Consider the following 24,997-nt stretch of genomic DNA (forward strand, 5'->3'; position numbering starts at 1 on the left):
AAAGTGTTACTTGAGCACAAAACTCAATAGTATCATTCTGCATAGATCTACATAAAATTGTTTTAATGATTTGATAACAATTTTTTTAAGATTTTAAGTGTTTTTTGTTAAAATATACGCAATCTGCGAAAACACAGTTTTCCGGCTATTAAAAAAAAACTGTAGTGCCGAATTATTTTTCCGTTTAATATGTTATGGATACATATGAGTTCCAACTACTGGCAAATTTTCAACCCAAAGGTCTTAAAATTACGGCTAAAAACCCCGAAAAACAAAAAAACCTGTACCCCCCCTAGGGGGGTGGGCATTGGGTTAAATTCAAATTTGATATAACTGACGTGCGCGGGCATACTAAATAAATATTTCTTATAAATTTCAACTCGATCCGACTGTTTTTCTCGAAGCTATAGCCAGTAAAAGTTCTAACTTAAAAACTCGTACGGTTTTTTTTTTTGTTTTTTCAACTTACGCCTGTGAAGAGTTAAACTTTTTCAACTTTTACCCCCCCAAAGTACCAACTAGATGAAAATTGCGATTTATAGAGTTGCTATTCGAAGGAATTGGTCCAGTATTAAAGAAGTTACAGTGTATACAGATAAAAAAAAAAACATACATCAGAGTAAAACCAATACCTTCTCGCTTTGCATCGAAGCTAAAATATAGCATATTATATCAAAAACAAAATAAAAATTATCAATTATATGGATATTTTACCCGCAATGACATTAATATTTATGTCATTTAAGCTAAAAGTTATGAATACAAAAATATAATCGTTAGTATGATAATTAACCTTAATATTTGCGTTTTAACGTGATGTTAGGAAAAAATAATTTTAAATACTGCTACGAATATCGATGCAAGTTCATCTTTAAAAATTTAAACCATAGGTTAAGTGTAAATGTAGTGCACTCAATTAAGTAAACAGATTTTGGATACAAAAATATAGCTCATGTTTTGTTGTCGTCTAAATGTTTGTTTTTAAAATAAAATATACAAATGACATTGTATTTTTTTAAATAAATAATATTTTAGTGGCAGAGCATTATGCTAAACGGTTTTGATACGGTAGTATATAACTTGTTTTCGATTTTTAGATCTGTATCTTGTTTTGGACCTATATATATATATCGGTATTGGAACAATAAATCTTGAAGCAGTTATTAATGATGGCATTTAAAACAAATTTTATCAGGATGTTTGTATTGTTATTTTTGGTTTTAACAATAGTTACAGGTAATATTTTATATTTTGATGTAATTAAAACCTTATTTTCAAATAGTTATGTTGTATAACTTTGATCAATTTCAGTAACCCAACCAGCTGCCGTCGGTATGTTTACATTTACAAAAGAATAGTTGATAATTTACATAATATTCTGTTTTTTTTTTATAAATCATAATTTAAGTGAATTTTGAATTTTTATAAAATTATATATAAATATGCATTACTGTACCTATCCAGAATGAAATCCCTAGATTGTTTTAAATGTATTATTTTCTAGAACCACCACTAGGATATCCGGTCGGTATGTATACCTTTCTGTAGATAATTAAATAATAATAATAATTCTAATGTACAATACAAGCACTCATTAAATGATTACCCTCATATTAACGAAAACACATCTCAAAAGCAGACATGCTCAAATGACTTGGAAGTAATCCCTTAAAAAATACAATTTCTGCACCAAAATCGTACATAAATAAAGTCATGACATCCTTTTTTGAAGATCTAAAATTTCTTATCAATTCCATTACAGCTAAATCATTACTAAAGTAATTAACAATTAATTAGACAAAATATATGACTAGTCATCCCTCATTATATTTTACAATATAATAAATAGACATTTACATAATAGTTTTAGTCTTTCATCATTCTGGAAACAATTTTTCTAATTTATGTAATATATTTCTATCCATTTTCAAATTAATTCATTATCATATCTTTTTGTACCCAATGTTATTTATTTGGTTTAAATATACATTTATTTTATTTTATTGGTCCTTTTGACTTATTATTAACTTTATTCCTTTTTAGTAACCCCGCCTCCAGCTGTCAGTAAGTTTACATTTATAAAATAATAAATTATAATTAACATAATATTTTTATTTTTTAATAATAATACACTTATTTCGATCATTTTTTAAATTAATTTATAATTCAATGTTATTATGTAGTGGCGCAACTAGGTGTTCTAGTGACTTGGTGTAATACTAAATATGATGCCTTCAGCTCTTGGAGTTTACATCGTTGTTTTTACAAATGACCATAGAGGGATCACTCGCACATTACTTCTCTAAACAAAATTTATACATACATTTACTACTAGGTACATCCGTACGTATAGGTGATTGATTTTACATGAGCTTTTTATCATTATCATGAATATCATACTTAAAAAAATTCAAACTTTTAGAACAAAATAACAAATTTTTGCTACACTATCCTTAGTAAAGTATAAAAAAATTAATGTAATCAATAAGTCATGTTTACTTATACATGCGGGCGTTACGTTATCTTAATATAGGTACCATAAATATGAAGTCGCTAAAAATATGTACCTCTTAAATTGGGGTGCCCTGTTGTAAGTACCCCCCTATACCCCAGCTAATTGCACCACTGTTGCTCTGTACATTACTATTTATATTGACCAATAGTAACTTTACATTTAATTAGATAAGTAAATAATAATTTAGTTGAATTTTGCATTTATTATAGTATTGTAAAATTAAACCTTACTGTCTCCAAAGTTTAATTAATTAAAGGTTTTTACTTTATTATTATCTAGAAATGGAAACTTTCGGTATGTACACGTTTACGTAGATGAATATACATTACTGTATCTATAATTGAATTAACTGAATATTATTTTATAGAGTCGGAAACTGGCAGTAAGTATACATTTACGTAAATAAGTTAATAACAATTTAGGCGAATTCTGCATTTCTTTCAATACATTATATATATTCAATAATTTTTAATTCGATGTGGCTATGTACAGTCCTTACTTATTTTGGACTGTAAATATTCTCCTAGAAAATGAGTGTCTTATGTTTAATTGATCACCCTCTATATAAATACAATGTACTCACGGCTAATGAAAATAAATTTCCAGGGAGAGAATTAGAAAATGTAGAAGAAAACATAGAACAGGGGCAAGTAAACCAAGGGGGACCAGTGGTCTTTAAAGCATGCAAACTTATAATCAACGATGAGGAACAGCCAAAAGGTATACTCGGAAATCAAGATATAAACATTAGATGGAATGGTAAAGATAGACTGGTGATCAATAACAAATCAGTTACACCAGACAATGGATACGAGAATATAAAAATCAAGTACGACTCAATGGGAGGAATAACAGTGAATAAGCAATATATAAAAGGATTCGAAGGGTTAAAAGCTACAGGCCAAACTATTTTGAGATTGCCAAGTAATTAATAAAAATATACTATTATTTATATGTCTTAAAAAATTGATTTATAAAAAAGTATTTCTTACAAATATTTTACTATACAGTGTTGGACTAGTAAAAGTTAAATAAATAATCACATAATAAGTTACTGTGTCCAAAATGTAATTAATTGAATATTATTTTCTAGATATAAAAACTGATGGTATGTATAAATTTATGGCAGATAATTAAATAATAATTAACCCGACTGTGCCTGGTATTAATTTTATTGATTGTTATAAATTTATCATTTTCTAGCACGTGATGATGAAGGTATGTATACGTTTACACAGATAGGTAAAAAATTATTTAGGTTAATTTTGCAATTTTCTCAAAATATTTTACGTTATTCTATTGTATATTTAATTCATCAAATACTTTGACAAACTTTTTAAATAATTTGCTGAACATTTTGAGACTGGTCGCTAACCAGTTTTGGATAATTAGTATAAAAGTTATTGTAGTTTACATGTTAAACTGGAGGGGAAGTGCGGTTAAGTGAATGCGCTCAGATAAAAATATATCTGATCTCTGTCCTTCCTTCCGCCCTAAATTTTAAACTTATATAACTTTGAAGATAATTATCTAAACGGTTATCAACCAATCACAATGTTCAGCAAATTATTCTTAATTTAATAAGTTAATCAAATATATTAGTTGCCTTTAAAAACCCCAAGTTTTTATGATTTTAACATATAAGGGATAGGGTTATATTTTTTAAAAATATAATGAATTTGTCCCAACTTATAAACTCATAAAAGTATAAAAAGAATAAAAAAATCTAATTTCTTCTTAGTTATTGAGTGGGTCATAGTTAAATAGTCTATATACATTTAGGCATTAAATATTATTTTAAATTTGGATTTTTTTATAATATGTTGTAAATATTTCATTAGTTATTAAAAAAATGAATTTGTTTTAATTTCAGCTTGTCCGTGTGAGTATACTTAACTTATATTACTTTTATCAAATTTAATAATATACTATCAAAAAATATTTAAAACAAACATTTGTTTTAATTTCAGGTTGTGTGCGTAAGTATACTAAACTTCTATACTTATATGAAATTTAATAATTGATTATTAAACAAATATTTAAAAAAAAAAAAAACATTTGTTTAAATTTCAGCTTGCAAAGAATGTGAGTATACTAAAATCGTTGTACTTTTATCAAATTTAATCCTTTATTATTCAAAAATATTATTAAAAAAACATTTCTTTTAATTTCAGGTTGCAAAGGTGAGTACACTAAATTGATTTTATTTTTATCATATTTATTTATTTATAGTTGAAAATTGTTTAAAAACGTTTGTTTTGATTTCAGCTTGTGACCAATGTGAGTATACTAAAATTGTTTTACTTTTATCAAATTTAATAATTTACTATAAAAAAATTATTTAAAAAACATTTGTTTTAATTTCAGTGCTAGCTAGTGAGTATACTAAAATTATTGTACTTTTATAAAATTTAATCATATTTTATTATAAAAACTATTTTTTATATCATTACAAAAAAAAATTAAGTAAAAACCTAGCTAAAAACATTGAAATCAAATTGATACGATATTATTTTTTTAGATGGCATTATCTGTTCCATAGTATAAAATATGTCAGATGTGAATAATTACTTGAAGTCTTGTATAATTAGTTTTGTGCTATAATTTCATACTTTTTAACTACAGTATGCTGATCTGTAATTCATCTTACTCAATTTAAAAAAAAAAACATATTTTCACTATGAAATAATACATAATATTATTGTGATTATGATTTTTTTATTTATATCTTACATTTTTATGTTGCTTGTTCAAAATTCTAATTATCTTTTATGCGTTACGCGAATAATTTTTGTTTTAAAATATATATTATGCATAAATTGTTTAAAATCAAGTTTTCACATTTTTTGTTATGTAATAAATTTCATGCAATTATGTTTTCGTTCAAATGACCATGCACTTAACATTATGAATAATTTTCTTGATTAAAATATTTAATTGATGTCATAACATAATGTATTTATACGTCATATAATTATACCTACTACATATATTAATTTGATTGTGCTTTGATTTTTTAATTCCTATTAAAGTTGACCAGCCAAAAATCAGACATTACTCGCTGACTAAAATAAATGCAAAACAATTAAAACCTATTTGTTCCGAAAAAGCTCCTGTGAGATTAACTCATTAAAAAAAAAGTATTTTATAGTTAAAGCCTTTTTTGTTTACTTATAATAACTATCCCGTTCTAAATAGTATACTTAATTTTTAAATCATTTATACTCATTTGCGCTTTTTATCTTAATAATTATTCTCTCCACCCTATACTTATATTTACCAAAAAATATTTTTCGTCATTTGTCTACAACTTTTAACACTTATAATTCATTTATAAATTAAAAAAAAATTCTTCTATGGGGTACCTATCTATTTTATGTTTCGAAAATTATATAATATGTGACTTTATTTGTGGTTAAAATTTTTTCCTTTGAAAATTTCAATAATTTAATTTGCAGCATTACTGTAAAATTTAAGTATTGTAGGTTAGCTATATGAACGCACACTAAAAAAAGCTAATAGTTTTTATAAAAGTTTAAACTACCTATACTTTATTTTAAAATGATTACACATAACTATTTTACTTATTTTTAATCCTGTAGACATGGACGTTATTGAAATATTTTTGGTTTATTTCTTATAAATAAATACTTATAATGTATGCAATTCTGTTTTTATTTTAAAATATTTTGTAAACAAGTATTTAGTTATCTATAAAAAAAAATTAATATATGAATAAATTTAAATAGTTTAATTATTATTAAAATAATCATATATTTCGATCAAAAATATCTTAAAATTTTTAATTATTTACTCCTCGAGCTACATTGTGTGCTTTAAATTTGTATACATTATTGACAAAAAAATTGTATGTGTTCATTCCTCCCTAAAAAGAAACAACTATACTATATTATCTAGGTAATTTATTTTAATAACATAATACATTACACATGTTGTGCTATTGTAATTATTTCAGTTTTACACCCTGGACTTATAATACTCATACTTTGATATACCACCACACCTTAAGCACTTGCGCATATTATATACCTTTAATGTTTCATGCCGCGTGTACTTCTAGCGATTAAACTTCAAACACTGAAGCCCGACACTTGGTTATTAACCAAGTCTAACTTCTAGACATTTTATTTGATATTCTTCTCCTTCTTCTTTCCAGAATTTCCATCATTTGTCTAACGGGGAGAGATCTAATTTCTAACGCTAGATTGAAAAGTACAGGGGAAAGCGCATCTCCCTATCCTAGGTCAGCTCTAACTTCGAAACTTTCTGACAGTTTATTCGGAACTTTTACTTTACAGTATGTATCGGTATTGCTCTCTTTTATTAGCTGGAGTAATTTGGTCGGTATACCAAATTCTTCCAGTGCTGACCATAATTTTTTTCTCATAATACTATCGTACGCCTGTTTAAAGTCCACAAAGCAAAGATGCACTTCTCTACCATACTCATAGTACTCTTCTAACAATTGTCTGATAATAAAAATGGGGTATGTGGCGGATTTCCCTCTCATAAAGCCGCTTTGACAGTCCCCAATTATGCCGTCGGCATAGACTTCCAGCCTTCGCAGACTGCCATCGACAAAACTTTATAACGGGTGTCTTTAAATTGAGAAAAAAAAATTACCATAAATTTCAAACAAGCAGCAACGAACACTAGCTTTTTTTTAATATTATGTAGAATCGTACTAACTTTTCCGAGTGCACACTTATATTACGTATAAGATATGAAGATAAAAATGTTTTAAGTACTGAAAAATATAGTAAAATATGTATCTGCATGTATAATCACCCTGTACTCAATGGACACGACTTGTTTTCGCATAAAAGTTTGGTCGGTACAAATAATAAAATTGTTTTCGCGGTTTCTTTAAATAAATAATATTTCAGTGGCGAATTTCACTGTAAAGTACGTTACACCGTTTTAAGTCGCACTCGAACCGTAGAAACCATATCGTTTCAAAGTATAATTTTTTCCCCAGAGCAATAGCGGATTTTATGGATGGCGTTCAAAGAAAGTCTTATCAGAATAGTGGTTTTGTCATTTATTGTTTTAGTAATGACTACAGGTAATTTATTATAAAATTTTACAAATACATTATTGTAAATAATGTAACAACTGATAACAGGCTTAAAGCAAGGTGACGCTCTTTCACCACTACTGTTCAATATTGCACTGAAGAAAGTCGTACGGAGTATACAAAGGTATCGACATCGGCACAAACAAGATTGGTATTTTAGGTTTAGCAGATGATTTGAATATAGTTGGTGACGATGGGGAGAGTGTGGCGCAGAGCACCGTAGCCCTCATTAACGAAGCAAAAACCATAGGGCTGAATGTAAATGATAATAAAACTAAAGTGATGGAGCTATTACCAGAAAACAACCAGGTCGGCAATGTAGTGATTCAAGGACGTACATTTGAAAAAGTGCATTAATTTACATATCTGGGGCCTCTATCAGTGGTAATAATGACTGGTCCGTCGAATTAAATAGCCGAATCATCAAGGCAGAAAAGGCATCATTTTCGTTAACCAAATACCTAAAATCTAAACTGGTTTCTAGAAGAACCAAAGTACATCTCTACACGGCGATAATTAGACCAACGCTAATATATGGATGTGTGGTATGGCCTTTAACAAGCAGAATGGAACAAAAACTTATGTCGTACGAAAACAAAATGCTGAGAATCATCTGCGGCCCAGTATACGATAACGAACTGGGATGCTGGCGCAGAAGAATGAACAAAGAGACCCGAGAATTGACAGGAGTACCAAGGATAACCAACTTTGTGAAAGCACAGAGAATAAAATGGTTTGGGCACGTGATGAGAAGGTCCAGCTCAGAGTACGAACCTCGTTTTTTCAAATGGGAACATATGATTTAAAATCCATAAATATATAGACAAAAAATCTAAAAGAATGTTAGCGTTTGAATTTTAAATTTTCCTCCATTGGTTCGCTGTATATGACTTTGTAAAGATTTGAATTTTTGTCTATATTTTTATAACGTTTTTATGATCTCACAATCTTGTTTGTCGTTCCGGGTGGAATCTTGTTTAATAATTTCATTCGATTCAACAAAGACAAGTAGTTTTATTACTTCAGTCATCACATAAAATATAATAATAATTTTATGTTAGCGCATTCCATATCATAATCAGTATAATAAATAACCACCCATTATTAGACACGAAAGGTATTACGTTGTTACATATAACGAACATTACACTTTAACCTAATCTAACCGGAGCTAGTTATTAGCTGATTATCTCGGATGACAATCTAGTATCTAAACTATACACCATTAACCACGGAATAATCGAGTGACCAGTAACCATAATATATTTTATTGTTAATACAAAATCGCATAGTATTTATTATTTGTACATAACCTCTTTCGACCAACAAACTTTGACTTCACACAAATGTATTTATTAATAAACGACTTTTCTTAATCCCTTATATTTTTAATTCACACACTAACTTTCTAGTTAAATTTTTATTTTGTACATGGGTATCATTTTACTGGACTACTACTTTTTTTTAATTTGAACAATTTACATTATAAGGTAAAATTTTAAACAAATATTTTATCGATGCATAAGTTTGAATTCAAAATCTATTAATTTTAGGTAGTACTAAATTGTTTTTGCGTTTTTTGCTGTTGTTGTTGTAATAGTTCTTATGTGTACAAAGGCCTTGAATACCGAAATATAAAAAAAAAAATGAATTTTTTTATTCGGTGCAAGTCGATATACTACTATTTGCTTTTATAACATTTTGCAACTGTTGTTTTCAATGTTTCACAGTATTTTTTGTCAATGAACATTATTTTTCTGTGAGAATGAATAAAATAACAACTTTACATGTAATGTACTGATGTATTAACTGCTTCTGCCCAAAATGATAAGTCCATGTTCTTTGAATAAATCAATGTACGTGCTGCTTCCACAATAGTTCTCATTTCTCGATCCGCCCCAGAATTTTGCTCTGGTGTGTACGCTATTGTTTTTTCATGTCGAATGCCATATTTCTGCAAAATACTTGTTACATCTCGAGAAACAAACTCTAAACCATTGTCAGTTCTAATAGCTTTTACTTCATTTCCAGAATCATTTTTAACAGATCGAATAAATAACTCTATTTTATTTTTGACCTCATTTTTATTTCTCAAATAAAAGACCGTCCGATAATGCGTATAATCATCCTTGAACATTAAAAAAATATTGGGAATGATCCAAAGATTTTTGCTGCATTGGACCACATAAATCTGGATAAATTAACTCTCCGGTTTCACTTGATGTAGTCGAATGACTCTGAAATGGCTTTCTCGGTTACTTCCCAATCACACAGTCACCGCAAAAAAACTTGTTCCAATCACCGCTTACATTTATATTATGTTTAAGCAAACATGATTTTACGTACTGTTTACATTGATGGCCAAGGCACTCATGTCAAAAGTGAATGGAACATGCGACCGCTGCTTTTACTTCCATTTGCCCGTTACCTTGGTCGGTCAATGTCACGTCGTCGGCTATTTGCTGTAAAATCTCAATGTTCATATTGTATAACCCGTTTTTGCGTTCACTAGTGCAAACGACTTCATAGTTTTTCAAGAAAACACATTTCTTACTGTCTGATTCCATCTTCAAACCTTTATCTAATGCCTTTTCCGTACTAAATAAGTTATACTTTAAATTTGGTACATATAACACATTACACAAAAAATTTTTATTCATGTTATTTCCCACATAACATATTATGTTTATACTACCCGAACCTTCTGCCTGTAAATTCGTACCATCGCTAATCCTTATTTTCACTAATGACCTGAATTTTTTATAGTTCACAAACCACTCTCTGTTGCTTGTCATGTGTTCAGTAGCTCCTGAATCCAAATACCATTGATTCTCTTTGCGATCAGTAATACAAGTTCACTATAGAACGCTTGACCTGTTAAACTTGTACTTGGCGAATCCGGTTTTGCCTCACCCTGATCCTTCTGGTACTTTTGATAGTTCCTGCAGTCTTTCTTGAGATGACCTAGTTTCTTGCATCAAAAACAGGGGTCTATCTTTTTAGTATTATTATTACTAAAATTACGTTCATTACCAACATTACCACCACTCTTCTTAAAATTTTCTTTTGAAATCTTTTGACAGTCAAAGCATTGGATTCCTCTGCTTCAACCTCTGAACTTCCTTGAGACATTCTTGAGTCTTCTATTAGCAACCGAGATGTAAGTTCATTAAAATTTTTACTTGCTTGAGGTATATTGTCCCATGCACTGTAAATATGTTTATAAGATGGCGGTAAAGTCATAAGAATTTTAGTTAGCAACATATTATCAGAGATTTTCTCTCCCGAAAGAGCAAGTTGGTTTTGAAGACTCTGTAGTTTGCTGATATGCGTCGAAATGTCATCTGAAGGCTCTTTTACATAACTGAAAATTTATTTTGTAATAAATGTATACCTGCTTCAGATTTTTGCTCGTAGATACTTAATAATTTGCTCCACATATCATATGCTATACTACAATTTAGCAAATATTGTAACGGTAGAAACATGAACGTTCTGTTTTATAATGTATCTTATATTCATTTAAATATTTTTCGACACATGAGTTTTAAATAAATTACTTATCAATGATTTAAAAAGGAAAATTAAAATTTTCAACTAGAATTGTATAATAAATATTTGTTGGAACAACATTTTATATTTTTTTTTAACTAGACATTTATTGAGCCCCTATAATAAGAGTAAGGGAGAATGGAGGAATACCAGTCAGTGGTAATACCGGCCAATGGATTATCTCTTAAAATATGATAACTAAAATTTAGATAAGCACATAATTAGATAACTGTTGTAACCAGAACGTAATACTAGATGTTTCAAAATAACAAACAACTTTTTTCTCACCAAAAATTAATTACCAATTTTCATATCACTTTTCTTATAATATTTTTCCAAAATAAAACTCATCTCAAATTAAGAATTTCTAATGTTTTACTATTTTGTCTGTTTCCAATATATAACAAACTGGTAAGGATTGCATTTATTTCTTCATATTACAACTAAATATAACAGCTTTCAAGTAAATACATGCATTTAAAAAAAAGTCTGATAGGGGTAATACCAGTCAAAACTGATGGGGTAGTAACCATGATTGAATAAAACAAGGTGTTTGCACATATACCCCTTCTTCATAAAATTTTCGATGAGAAAATCAAATATGAAATATTTATAGCAATATAAATTATTGCTGGTCCCACGATACCTTATAAACTCCTATAACTGGTTTGAACATACTATCCACAGATTCGCATCGAAGCGTTTATTTAAAAGTGATTTTATCACTTTCAATTATAATAAAATCTGTAGACCTGTGACCTCTCTGTCCCCACTATGCCCTGACCCAACTGTGCTGGCCTTTTTAACTAACCCCAATTCATAGGCCTTGAAAAAAAAAAGAAGTTTCTTTTGATGTTCCAAAAAAATGTATATATATATATTTAAAAAACAGTACAGTGGGGTCGGGGCATAGTGGGGACGGAGCATAGTTGGGTCGGGGCATATTGGGGACGGGGAGGTCACAGGTTTACAGGAATTTTTAAATCTGAAAGTGATAAAATCACTTTCGAAAAAACGCTTCGATGCAAATCGGTAGTTAGTATTTTCAAGCCAGTACAGTCCAAACCAAGCACAGTATAAACCAGCAAAGTTAGAAAGTTTTAAATGAAGGTTCTGTATTTACAAATGAGCATCAAAGCGTTAATTTGAAAGTGATTTTATCCGAGAGGACTAGTACAGTAGAGTATTGGCATAATGTAATCAAAGCAATGAGGAAACGGAGAGGTCACAGGTCTACAAGAATTATTATAAATAAAAGTGATAAAATTGAATAAAATCGCTTTCAAATAAACGCTTTGATGCTCATTTGTAAATACAGAACCTTCATTTAAAACTTTCTAACTTTGCTGGTTTATACTGTGCTTGGTTTGGACTGTACTGGCTTGAAAATACTAACTACCGATTTGCATCGAAGCGTTTTTTCGAAAGTGATTTTATCACTTTCAGATTTAAAAATTCCTGTAAACCTGTGACCTCCCCGTCCCCAATATGCCCCGACCCAACTATGCTCCGTCCCCACTATGCCCCGACCCCACTGTACTGTTTTTTTTTTTTTTTTGCAAAAACTTAGTGGACCAAATAACACATATACAATGTCTTGTTATATTTTGTTGGAATGGTCGACGATTCATGTTTCAATCGTTTGTACTCCATAGTTTAAATTATAATCGCTTATTCTCAATAAAATTAATATTTATGTATTATATACTTCCATTAAAGCAATCACACACAAACTATTTATACTTCACAGATTATATTATTTCAAAGCTATATTATACTTCTATTTTACTAGATTGACAATGTACAAAATAAAATGCAACTAAAAAAACCTTTTCATAGATCCTTAAAATGTAAAGGGTGGGATAGTGAAACGGATTTTACCATTTAAATACATTAGAAAATCGCCGTTTTACTGCCTCATCCTGTATAATAATTTCTTGTTATTTTCTAAAGAAAAATCGATTTTCTTACATTTAAATTAAAATAAATCGTATACTGCTACTGTGATGGAGAAAACAATAAATTTTACCTACATTTATTACTTATTAGTTAAATATTACTAAACTGACAACTACTAGACTGGCAACTACCTACAAATGTCATCACCCCCCGACCTCTCTCTCACACTCCATGACCGGCTCGGGCCGATAAGGGGTTTTTCGTTCCCACCTGTACCGTGTACATAAGACGGTGGACAGTTGATAACGCGATCGGGCGTTTATATGGTCACGATCAAATATTATTTTGTCTCGAAAATTGATAATTACAACAACTATACATTATAGTATAAACAACTCATGTTATCATTTCTCACGTAATGGCTGCCAATTAAAATTAAATTAGTTTCTTAAATTAAATTCAGTCATTCCGCAAAAAGTTCAAGTCCAAATCGATTTTATATCAACTGTGACTTAATAAAATCCACACCCAGTTAGTTATAATCTGTTGACAAATTGTTTTTTATTAAATAATGAAAATTGATAAAATAAACATCAACTACGTCATAAAAGTTTTATACAGCGCAATACAAGTTACAACCAGAATAAAAACTAGCGTTTTTGTAGAGATTTAAAAATACTATTTGAAACGACATACAATATTTTCTATCATAACTGATTTCATAATTCATTACGGAGCAGATAAGAGCGCGCATCAATATGCCGTTCGTACACACGATGATGCCAATAGAACAAAAAATTATACTTTTTTTTTTCGTTTCTCACATCTGGTAGAGTGCGTTTGTACTTATATTTTGCGTTTATTTATATGCCTTTATATGCGTTTATTATATGTTTTTGGGGTCGGTGATTACGAATTTGTTATCAGTTCTCAATTTTAATCAGCCAGAAAGAACTTAAGTAAAAAAAAAAAAAAATTGAACTTTGTGTCAACTTAAAGTCAAAAGTGTTACTTGAGCACAAAACTCAATAGTATCATTCTGCATAGATCTACATAAAATTGTTTTAATGATTTGATAACAATTTTTTTAAGATTTTAAGTGTTTTTTGTTAAAATATACGCAATCTGCGAAAACACAGTTTTCCGGCTATTAAAAAAAAACTGTAGTGCCGAATTATTTTTCCGTTTAATATGTTATGGATACATATGAGTTCCAACTACTGGCAAATTTTCAACCCAAAGGTCTTAAAATTACGGCTAAAAACCCCGAAAAACAAAAAAACCTGTACCCCCCCTAGGGGGGTGGGCATTGGGTTAAATTCAAATTTGATATAACTGACGTGCGCGGGCATACTAAATAAATATTTCTTATAAATTTCAACTCGATCCGACTGTTTTTCTCGAAGCTATAGCCAGTAAAAGTTCTAACTTAAAAACTCGTACGGTTTTTTTTTTGTTTTTTCAACTTACGCCTGTGAAGAGTTAAACTTTTTCAACTTTTACCCCCCCAAAGTACCAATTAGATGAAAATTGCGATTTATAGAGTTGCTATTCGAAGGAATTGGTCCAGTATTAAAGAAGTTACAGTGTATACAGATAAAAAAAAAACATACATCAGAGTAAAACCAATACCTTCTCGCTTTGCATCGAAGCTAAAACATTTTTCTGGATTTTTGTGAAAAAGGCATTAAAAGGGGTCAAATTATATGTTTTTGGGGTCGGTGATTACGAATTTGTTATCAGTTCTCAATTTTAATCAGCCAGAAAGAACTTAAGTAAAAAAAAAAAAAAATTGAACTTTGTGTCAACTTAAAGTCAAAAGTGTTACTTGAGCACAAAACTCAATAGTATCATTCTGCATAGATCTACATAAAATTGTTTTAATGATTTGATAACAATTTTTTTAAGATTTTAAGTGTTTTTTGTTAAAATATACGCAATCTGCGAAAACACAGTTTTCCGGCTATTAAAAAAAAACTGTAGTGCCGAATTATTTTTCCGTTTAATATGTTATGGATACATATGAGTTCCAACTACTGGCAAATTTTCAACCCAAAGGTCTTAAAATTACGGCTAAAAACCCCGAAAAACAAAAAAACCTGTACCCCCCCTAGGGGGGTGGGCATTGGGTTAAATTCAAATTTGATATAACTGACGTGCGCGGGCATACTAAATAAATATTTCTTATAAATTTCAACTCGATCCGACTGTTTTTCTCGAAGCTATAGCCAGTAAAAGTTCTAACTTAAAAACTCGTACGGTTTTTTTTTTGTTTTTTCAACTTACGCCTGTGAAGAGTTAAACTTTTTCAACTTTTACCCCCCCAAAGTATCAACTAGATGAAAATTGCGATTTATAGAGTTGCTATTCGAAGGAATTGGTCCCGTATTAAAGAAGTTACAGTGTATACAGATAAAAAAAAAACATACATCAGAGTAAAACCAATACCTTCTCGCTTTGCATCGAAGCTAAAACATTTTTCTGGATTTTTGTGAAAAAGGCATTAAAAGGGGTCAAATTATATGTTTTTGGGGTCGGTGATTACGAATTTGTTATCAGTTCTCAATTTTAATCAGCCAGAAAGAACTTAAGTAAAAAAAAAAAAAAATTGAACTTTGTGTCAACTTAAAGTCAAAAGTGTTACTTGAGCACAAAACTCAATAGTATCATTCTGCATAGATCTACATAAAATTGTTTTAATGATTTGATAACAATTTTTTTAAGATTTTAAGTGTTTTTTGTTAAAATATACGCAATCTGCGAAAACACAGTTTTCCGGCTATTAAAAAAAAACTGTAGTGCCGAATTATTTTTCCGTTTAATATGTTATGGATACATATGAGTTCAAACTACTGGCAAATTTTCAACCCAAAGGTCTTAAAATTACGGCTAAAAACCCCGAAAAACAAAAAAACCTGTACCCCCCCTAGGGGGGTGGGCATTGGGTTAAATTTAAATTTGATATAACTGACGTGCGCGGGCATACTAAATAAATATTTCTTATAAATTTCAACTCGATCCGACTGTTTTTCTCGAAGCTATAGCCAGTAAAAGTTCTAACTTAAAAACTCGTACGGTTTTTTTTTTTGTTTTTTCAACTTACGCCTGTGAAGAGTTAAACTTTTTCAACTTTTACCCCCCCAAAGTACCAACTAGATGAAAATTGCGATTTATAGAGTTGCTATTCGAAGGAATTGGTCCAGTATTAAAGAAGTTACAGTGTATACAGATAAAAAAAAAACATACATCAGAGTAAAACCAATACCTTCTCGCTTTGCATCGAAGCTAAAACATTTTTCTGGATTTTTGTGAAAAAGGCATTAAAAGGGGTCAAATTATATGTTTTTGGGGTCGGTGATTACGAATTTGTTATCAGTTCTCAATTTTAATCAGCCAGAAAGAACTTAAGTAAAAAAAAAAAAAAATTGAACTTTGTGTCAACTTAAAGTCAAAAGTGTTACTTGAGCACAAAACTCAATAGTATCATTCTGCATAGATCTACATAAAATTGTTTTAATGATTTGATAACAATTTTTTTAAGATTTTAAGTGTTTTTTGTTAAAATATACGCAATCTGCGAAAACACAGTTTTCCGGCTATTAAAAAAAAACTGTAGTGCCGAATTATTTTTCCGTTTAATATGTTATGGATACATATGAGTTCCAACTACTGGCAAATTTTCAACCCAAAGGTCTTAAAATTACGGCTAAAAACCCCGAAAAACAAAAAAACCTGTACCCCCCCTAGGGGGGTGGGCATTGGGTTAAATTCAAATTTGATATAACTGACGTGCGCGGGCATACTAAATAAATATTTCTTATAAATTTCAACTCGATCCGACTGTTTTTCTCGAAGCTATAGCCAGTAAAAGTTCTAACTTAAAAACTCGTACGGTTTTTTTTTTTGTTTTTTCAACTTACGCCTGTGAAGAGTTAAACTTTTTCAACTTTTACCCCCCCAAAGTACCAACTAGATGAAAATTGCGATTTATAGAGTTGCTATTCGAAGGAATTGGTCCAGTATTAAAGAAGTTACAGTGTATACAGATAAAAAAAAAACATACATCAGAGTAAAACCAATACCTTCTCGCTTTGCATCGAAGCTAAAACATTTTTCTGGATTTTTGTGAAAAAGGCATTAAAAGGGGTCAAATTATATGTTTTTGGGGTCGGTGATTACGAATTTGTTATCAGTTCTCAATTTTAATCAGCCAGAAAGAACTTAAGTAAAAAAAAAAAAAAATTGAACTTTGTGTCAACTTAAAGTCAAAAGTGTTACTTGAGCACAAAACTCAATAGTATCATTCTGCATAGATCTACATAAAATTGTTTTAATGATTTGATAACAATTTTTTTAAGATTTTAAGTGTTTTTTGTTAAAATATACGCAATCTGCGAAAACACAGTTTTCCGGCTATTAAAAAAAAACTGTAGTGCCGAATTATTTTTCCGTTTAATATGTTATGGATACATATGAGTTCCAACTACTGGCAAATTTTCAACCCAAAGGTCTTAAAATTACGGCTAAAAACCCCGAAAAACAAAAAAACCTGTACCCCCCCTAGGGGGGTGGGCATTGGGTTAAATTCAAATTTGATATAACTGACGTGCGCGGGCATACTAAATAAATATTTCTTATAAATTTCAACTCGATCCGACTGTTTTTCTCGAAGCTATAGCCAGTAAAAGTTCTAACTTAAAAACTCGTACGGTTTTTTTTTTGTTTTTTTCAACTTACGCCTGTGAAGAGTTAAACTTTTTCAACTTTTACCCCCCCAAAGTACCAACTAGATGAAAATTGCGATTTATAGAGTTGCTATTCGAAGGAATTGGTCCAGTATTAAAGAAGTTACAGTGTATACAGATAAAAAAAAAACATACATCAGAGTAAAACCAATACCTTCTCGCTTTGCATCGAAGCTAAAACATTTTTCTGGATTTTTGTGAAAAAGGCATTAAAAGGGGTCAAATTATATGTTTTTGGGGTCGGTGATTACGAATTTGTTATCAGTTCTCAATTTTAATCAGCCAGAAAGAACTTAAGTAAAAAAAAAAAAAAATTGAACTTTGTGTCAACTTAAAGTCAAAAGTGTTACTTGAGCACAAAACTCAATAGTATCATTCTGCATAGATCTACATAAAATTGTTTTAATGATTTGATAACAATTTTTTTAAGATTTTAAGTGTTTTTTGTTAAAATATACGCAATCTGCGAAAACACAGTTTTCCGGCTATTAAAAAAAAACTGTAGTGCCGAATTATTTTTCCGTTTAATATGTTATGGATACATATGAGTTCCAACTACTGGCAAATTTTCAACCCAAAGGTCTTAAAATTACGGCTAAAAACCCCGAAAAACAAAAAAAACCTGTACCCCCCCTAGGGGGGTGGGCATTGGGTTAAATTCAAATTTGATATAACTGACGTGCGCGGGCATACTAAATAAATATTTCTTATAAATTTCAACTCGATCCGACTGTTTTTCTCGAAGCTATAGCCAGTAAAAGTTCTAACTTAAAAACTCGTACGGTTTTTTTTTTTGTTTTTTCAACTTACGCCTGTGAAGAGTTAAACTTTTTCAACTTTTACCCCCCCAAAGTACCAACTAGATGAAAATTGCGATTTATAGAGTTGCTATTCGAAGGAATTGGTCCAGTATTAAAGAAGTTACAGTGTATACAGATAAAAAAAAAACATACATCAGAGTAAAACCAATACCTTCTCGCTTTGCATCGAAGCTAAAACATTTTTCTGGATTTTTGTGAAAAAGGCATTAAAAGGGGTCAAATTATATGTTTTTGGGGTCGGTGATTACGAATTTGTTATCAGTTCTCAATTTTAATCAGCCAGAAAGAACTTAAGTAAAAAAAAAAAAAAATTGAACTTTGTGTCAACTTAAAGTCAAAAGTGTTACTTGAGCACAAAACTCAATAGTATCATTCTGCATAGATCTACATAAAATTGTTTTAATGATTTGATAACAATTTTTTTAAGATTTTAAGTGTTTTTTGTTAAAATATACGCAATCTGCGAAAACACAGTTTTCCGGCTATTAAAAAAAAACTGTAGTGCCGAATTATTTTTCCGTTTAATATGTTATGGATACATATGAGTTCCAACTACTGGCAAATTTTCAACCCAAAGGTCTTAAAATTACGGCTAAAAACCCCGAAAAACAAAAAAACCTGTACCCCCCCTAGGGGGGTGGGCATTGGGTTAAATTCAAATTTGATATAACTGACGTGCGCGGGCATACTAAATAAATATTTCTTATAAATTTCAACTCGATCCGACTGTTTTTCTCGAAGCTATAGCCAGTAAAAGTTCTAACTTAAAAACTCGTACGGTTTTTTTTTTGTTTTTTCAACTTACGCCTGTGAAGAGTTAAACTTTTTCAACTTTTACCCCCCCAAAGTACCAACTAGATGAAAATTGCGATTTATAGAGTTGCTATTCGAAGGAATTGGTCCAGTATTAAAGAAGTTACAGTGTATACAGATAAAAAAAAAACATACATCAGAGTAAAACCAATACCTTCTCGCTTTGCATCGAAGCTAAAACATTTTTCTGGATTTTTGTGAAAAAGGCATTAAAAGGGGTCAAATTATATGTTTTTGGGGTCGGTGATTACGAATTTGTTATCAGTTCTCAATTTTAATCAGCCAGAAAGAACTTAAGTAAAAAAAAAAAAAAATTGAACTTTGTGTCAACTTAAAGTCAAAAGTGTTACTTGAGCACAAAACTCAATAGTATCATTCTGCATAGATCTACATAAAATTGTTTTAATGATTTGATAACAATTTTTTTAAGATTTTAAGTGTTTTTTGTTAAAATATACGCAATCTGCGAAAACACAGTTTTCCGGCTATTAAAAAAAAACTGTAGTGCCGAATTATTTTTCCGTTTAATATGTTATGGATACATATGAGTTCCAACTACTGGCAAATTTTCAATCCAAAGGTCTTAAAATTACGGCTAAAAACCCCGAAAAACAAAAAAACCTGTACCCCCCCTAGGGGGGTGGGCATTGGGTTAAATTCAAATTTGATATAACTGACGTGCGCGGGCATACTAAATAAATATTTCTTATAAATTTCAACTCGATCCGACTGTTTTTCTCGAAGCTATAGCCAGTAAAAGTTCTAACTTAAAAACTCGTACGTTTTTTTTTTTGTTTTTTCAACTTACGCCTGTGAAGAGTTAAACTTTTTCAACTTTTACCCCCCCAAAGTATCAACTAGATGAAAATTGCGATTTATAGAGTTGCTATTCGAAGGAATTGGTCCAGTATTAAAGAAGTTACAGTGTATACAGATAAAAAAAAAACATACATCAGAGTAAAACCAATACCTTCTCGCTTTGCATCGAAGCTAAAACATTTTTCTGGATTTTTGTGAAAAAGGCATTAAAAGGGGTCAAATTATATGTTTTTAGGGTCGGTGATTACGAATTTGTTATCAGTTCTCAATTTTAATCAGCCAGAAAGAACTTAAGTAAAAAAAAAAAAAAATTGAACTTTGTGTCAACTTAAAGTCAAAAGTGTTACTTGAGCACAAAACTCAATAGTATCATTCTGCATAGATCTACATAAAATTGTTTTAATGATTTGATAACAATTTTTTTAAGATTTTAAGTGTTTTTTGTTAAAATATACGCAATCTGCGAAAACACAGTTTTCCGGCTATTAAAAAAAAACTGTAGTGCCGAATTATTTTTCCGTTTAATATGTTATGGATACATATGAGTTCCAACTACTGGCAAATTTTCAACCCAAAGGTCTTAAAATTACGGCTAAAAACCCCGAAAAACAAAAAAACCTGTACCCCCCCTAGGGGGGTGGGCATTGGGTTAAATTCAAATTTGATATAACTGACGTGCGCGGGCATACTAAATAAATATTTCTTATAAATTTCAACTCGATCCGACTGTTTTTCTCGAAGCTATAGCCAGTAAAAGTTCTAACTTAAAAACTCGTACGGTTTTTTTTTTGTTTTTTCAACTTACGCCTGTGAAGAGTTAAACTTTTTCAACTTTTACCCCCCCAAAGTACCAACTAGATGAAAATTGCGATTTATAGAGTTGCTATTCGAAGGAATTGGTCCAGTATTAAAGAAGTTACAGTGTATACAGATAAAAAAAAAACATACATCAGAGTAAAACCAATACCTTCTCGCTTTGCATCGAAGCTAAAACATTTTTCTGGATTTTTGTGAAAAAGGCATTAAAAGGGGTCAAATTATATGTTTTTGGGGTCGGTGATTACGAATTTGTTATCAGTTCTCAATTTTAATCAGCCAGAAAGAACTTAAGTAAAAAAAAAAAAAAATTGAACTTTGTGTCAACTTAAAGTCAAAAGTGTTACTTGAGCACAAAACTCAATAGTATCATTCTGCATAGATCTACATAAAATTGTTTTAATGATTTGATAACAATTTTTTTAAGATTTTAAGTGTTTTTTGTTAAAATATACGCAATCTGCGAAAACACAGTTTTCCGGCTATTAAAAAAAAACTGTAGTGCCGAATTATTTTTCCGTTTAATATGTTATGGATACATATGAGTTCCAACTACTGGCAAATTTTCAACCCAAAGGTCTTAAAATTACGGCTAAAAACCCCGAAAAACAAAAAAACCTGTACCCCCCCTAGGGGGGTGGGCATTGGGTTAAATTCAAATTTGATATAACTGACGTGCGCGGGCATACTAAATAAATATTTCTTATAAATTTCAACTCGATCCGACTGTTTTTCTCGAAGCTATAGCCAGTAAAAGTTCTAACTTAAAAACTCGTACGGTTTTTTTTTTGTTTTTTCAACTTACGCCTGTGAAGAGTTAAACTTTTTCAACTTTTACCCCCCCAAAGTACCAACTAGATGAAAATTGCGATTTATAGAGTTGCTATTCGAAGGAATTGGTCCAGTATTAAAGAAGTTACAGTGTATACAGATAAAAAAAAAACATACATCAGAGTAAAACCAATACCTTCTCGCTTTGCATCGAAGCTAAAACATTTTTCTGGATTTTTGTGAAAAAGGCATTAAAAGGGGTCAAATTATATGTTTTTGGGGTCGGTGATTACGAATTTGTTATCAGTTCTCAATTTTAATCAGCCAGAAAGAACTTAAGTAAAAAAAAAAAAAAATTGAACTTTGTGTCAACTTAAAGTCAAAAGTGTTACTTGAGCACAAAACTCAATAGTATCATTCTGCATAGATCTACATAAAATTGTTTTAATGATTTGATAACAATTTTTTTAAGATTTTAAGTGTTTTTTGTTAAAATATACGCAATCTGCGAAAACACAGTTTTCCGGCTATTAAAAAAAAAACTGTAGTGCCGAATTATTTTTCCGTTTAATATGTTATGGATACATATGAGTTCCAACTACTGGCAAATTTTCAACCCAAAGGTCTTAAAATTACGGCTAAAAACCCCGAAAAACAAAAAAACCTGTACCCCCCCTAGGGGGGTGGGCATTGGGTTAAATTCAAATTTGATATAACTGACGTGCGCGGGCATACTAAATAAATATTTCTTATAAATTTCAACTCGATCCGACTGTTTTTCTCGAAGCTATAGCCAGTAAAAGTTCTAACTTAAAAACTCGTACGGTTTTTTTTTTGTTTTTTCAACTTACGCCTGTGAAGAGTTAAACTTTTTCAACTTTTACCCCCCAAAGTACCAACTAGATGAAAATTGCGATTTATAGAGTTGCTATTCGAAGGAATTGGTCCAGTATTAAAGAAGTTACAGTGTATACAGATAAAAAAAAAACATACATCAGAGTAAAACCAATACCTTCTCGCTTTGCATCGAAGCTAAAACATTTTTCTGGATTTTTGTGAAAAAGGCATTAAAAGGGGTCAAATTATATGTTTTTGGGGTCGGTGATTACGAATTTGTTATCAGTTCTCAATTTTAATCAGCCAGAAAGAACTTAAGTAAAAAAAAAAAAAAATTGAACTTTGTGTCAACTTAAAGTCAAAAGTGTTACTTGAGCACAAAACTCAATAGTATCATTCTGCATAGATCTACATAAAATTGTTTTAATGATTTGATAACAATTTTTTTAAGATTTTAAGTGTTTTTTGTTAAAATATACGCAATCTGCGAAAACACAGTTTTCCGGCTATTAAAAAAAAACTGTAGTGCCGAATTATTTTTCCGTTTAATATGTTATGGATACATATGAGTTCCAACTACTGGCAAATTTTCAACCCAAAGGTCTTAAAATTACGGCTAAAAACCCCGAAAAACAAAAAAACCTGTACCCCCCCTAGGGGGGTGGGCATTGGGTTAAATTCAAATTTGATATAACTGACGTGCGCGGGCATACTAAATAAATATTTCTTATAAATTTCAACTCGATCCGACTGTTTTTCTCGAAGCTATAGCCAGTAAAAGTTCTAACTTAAAAACTCGTACGGTTTTTTTTTTTGTTTTTTCAACTTACGCCTGTGAAGAGTTAAACTTTTTCAACTTTTACCCCCCCAAAGTACCAACTAGATGAAAATTGCGATTTATAGAGTTGCTATTCGAAGGAATTGGTCCAGTATTAAAGAAGTTACAGTGTATACAGATAAAAAAAAAACATACATCAGAGTAAAACCAATACCTTCTCGCTTTGCATCGAAGCTAAAACATTTTTCTGGATTTTTGTGAAAAAGGCATTAAAAGGGGTCAAATTATATGTTTTTGGGGTCGGTGATTACGAATTTGTTATCAGTTCTCAATTTTAATCAGCCAGAAAGAACTTAAGTAAAAAAAAAAAAAAATTGAACTTTGTGTCAACTTAAAGTCAAAAGTGTTACTTGAGCACAAAACTCAATAGTATCATTCTGCATAGATCTACATAAAATTGTTTTAATGATTTGATAACAATTTTTTTAAGATTTTAAGTGTTTTTTGTTAAAATATACGCAATCTGCGAAAACACAGTTTTCCGGCTATTAAAAAAAAACTGTAGTGCCGAATTATTTTTCCGTTTAATATGTTATGGATACATATGAGTTCCAACTACTGGCAAATTTTCAACCCAAAGGTCTTAAAATTACGGCTAAAAACCCCGAAAAACAAAAAAACCTGTACCCCCCCTAGGGGGGTGGGCATTGGGTTAAATTCAAATTTGATATAACTGACGTGCGCGGGCATACTAAATAAATATTTCTTATAAATTTCAACTCGATCCGACTGTTTTTCTCGAAGCTATAGCCAGTAAAAGTTCTAACTTAAAAACTCGTACGTTTTTTTTTTTGTTTTTTCAACTTACGCCTGTGAAGAGTTAAACTTTTTCAACTTTTACCCCCCCAAAGTACCAACTAGATGAAAATTGCGATTTATAGAGTTGCTATTCGAAGGAATTGGTCCAGTATTAAAGAAGTTACAGTGTATACAGATAAAAAAAAAACATACATCAGAGTAAAACCAATACCTTCTCGCTTTGCATCGAAGCTAAAACATTTTTCTGGATTTTTGTGAAAAAGGCATTAAAAGGGGTCAAATTATATGTTTTTGGGGTCGGTGATTACGAATTTGTTATCAGTTCTCAATTTTAATCAGCCAGAAAGAACTTAAGTAAAAAAAAAAAAAAATTGAACTTTGTGTCAACTTAAAGTCAAAAGTGTTACTTGAGCACAAAACTCAATAGTATCATTCTGCATAGATCTACATAAAATTGTTTTAATGATTTGATAACAATTTTTTTAAGATTTTAAGTGTTTTTTGTTAAAATATACGCAATCTGCGAAAACACAGTTTTCCGGCTATTAAAAAAAAACTGTAGTGCCGAATTATTTTTCCGTTTAATATGTTATGGATACATATGAGTTCCAACTACTGGCAAATTTTCAACCCAAAGGTCTTAAAATTACGGCTAAAAACCCCGAAAAACAAAAAAACCTGTACCCCCCCTAGGGGGGTGGGCATTGGGTTAAA

General features: G+C 30.3%; 1 protein-coding gene and 1 long non-coding RNA gene across 2 annotated transcripts; both read left to right on the forward strand.

Moving 5' to 3' along the window:
* The first annotated feature begins 1,122 nt into the window (after positions 1–1,122).
* Positions 1,123–2,064, forward strand: LOC126842242 (uncharacterized). The gene is made up of 4 exons (XR_007686290.1): positions 1,123–1,236; positions 1,312–1,332; positions 1,505–1,528; positions 2,044–2,064. It is a non-coding gene; the product is annotated as an uncharacterized LOC126842242 (long non-coding RNA).
* A 732-nt stretch (positions 2,065–2,796) lies between these two features.
* LOC126842241 (uncharacterized) lies at positions 2,797–7,970 on the forward strand. Its single transcript, XM_050579128.1, has 8 exons — positions 2,797–2,809; positions 2,883–2,897; positions 3,122–3,439; positions 3,609–3,623; positions 3,719–3,733; positions 4,690–4,698; positions 4,784–4,795; positions 7,774–7,970. The coding sequence occupies exons 1-8, from the start codon at positions 2,797–2,799 to the stop codon at positions 7,968–7,970; spliced, it is 594 nt and encodes a 197-aa protein (XP_050435085.1).
* Positions 7,971–24,997: the final 17,027 nt, after the last annotated feature.

The sequence above is a fragment of the Adelges cooleyi genome, unplaced genomic scaffold, assembly GCF_023614345.1.
Source record: "Adelges cooleyi isolate 19-005CV unplaced genomic scaffold, UGA_ACOO_1.1 ACOO_flye_CR_arks_rails_tigmint_CR_PRNA_460, whole genome shotgun sequence".
Lineage (NCBI taxonomy): Eukaryota > Metazoa > Arthropoda > Insecta > Hemiptera > Adelgidae > Adelges > Adelges cooleyi.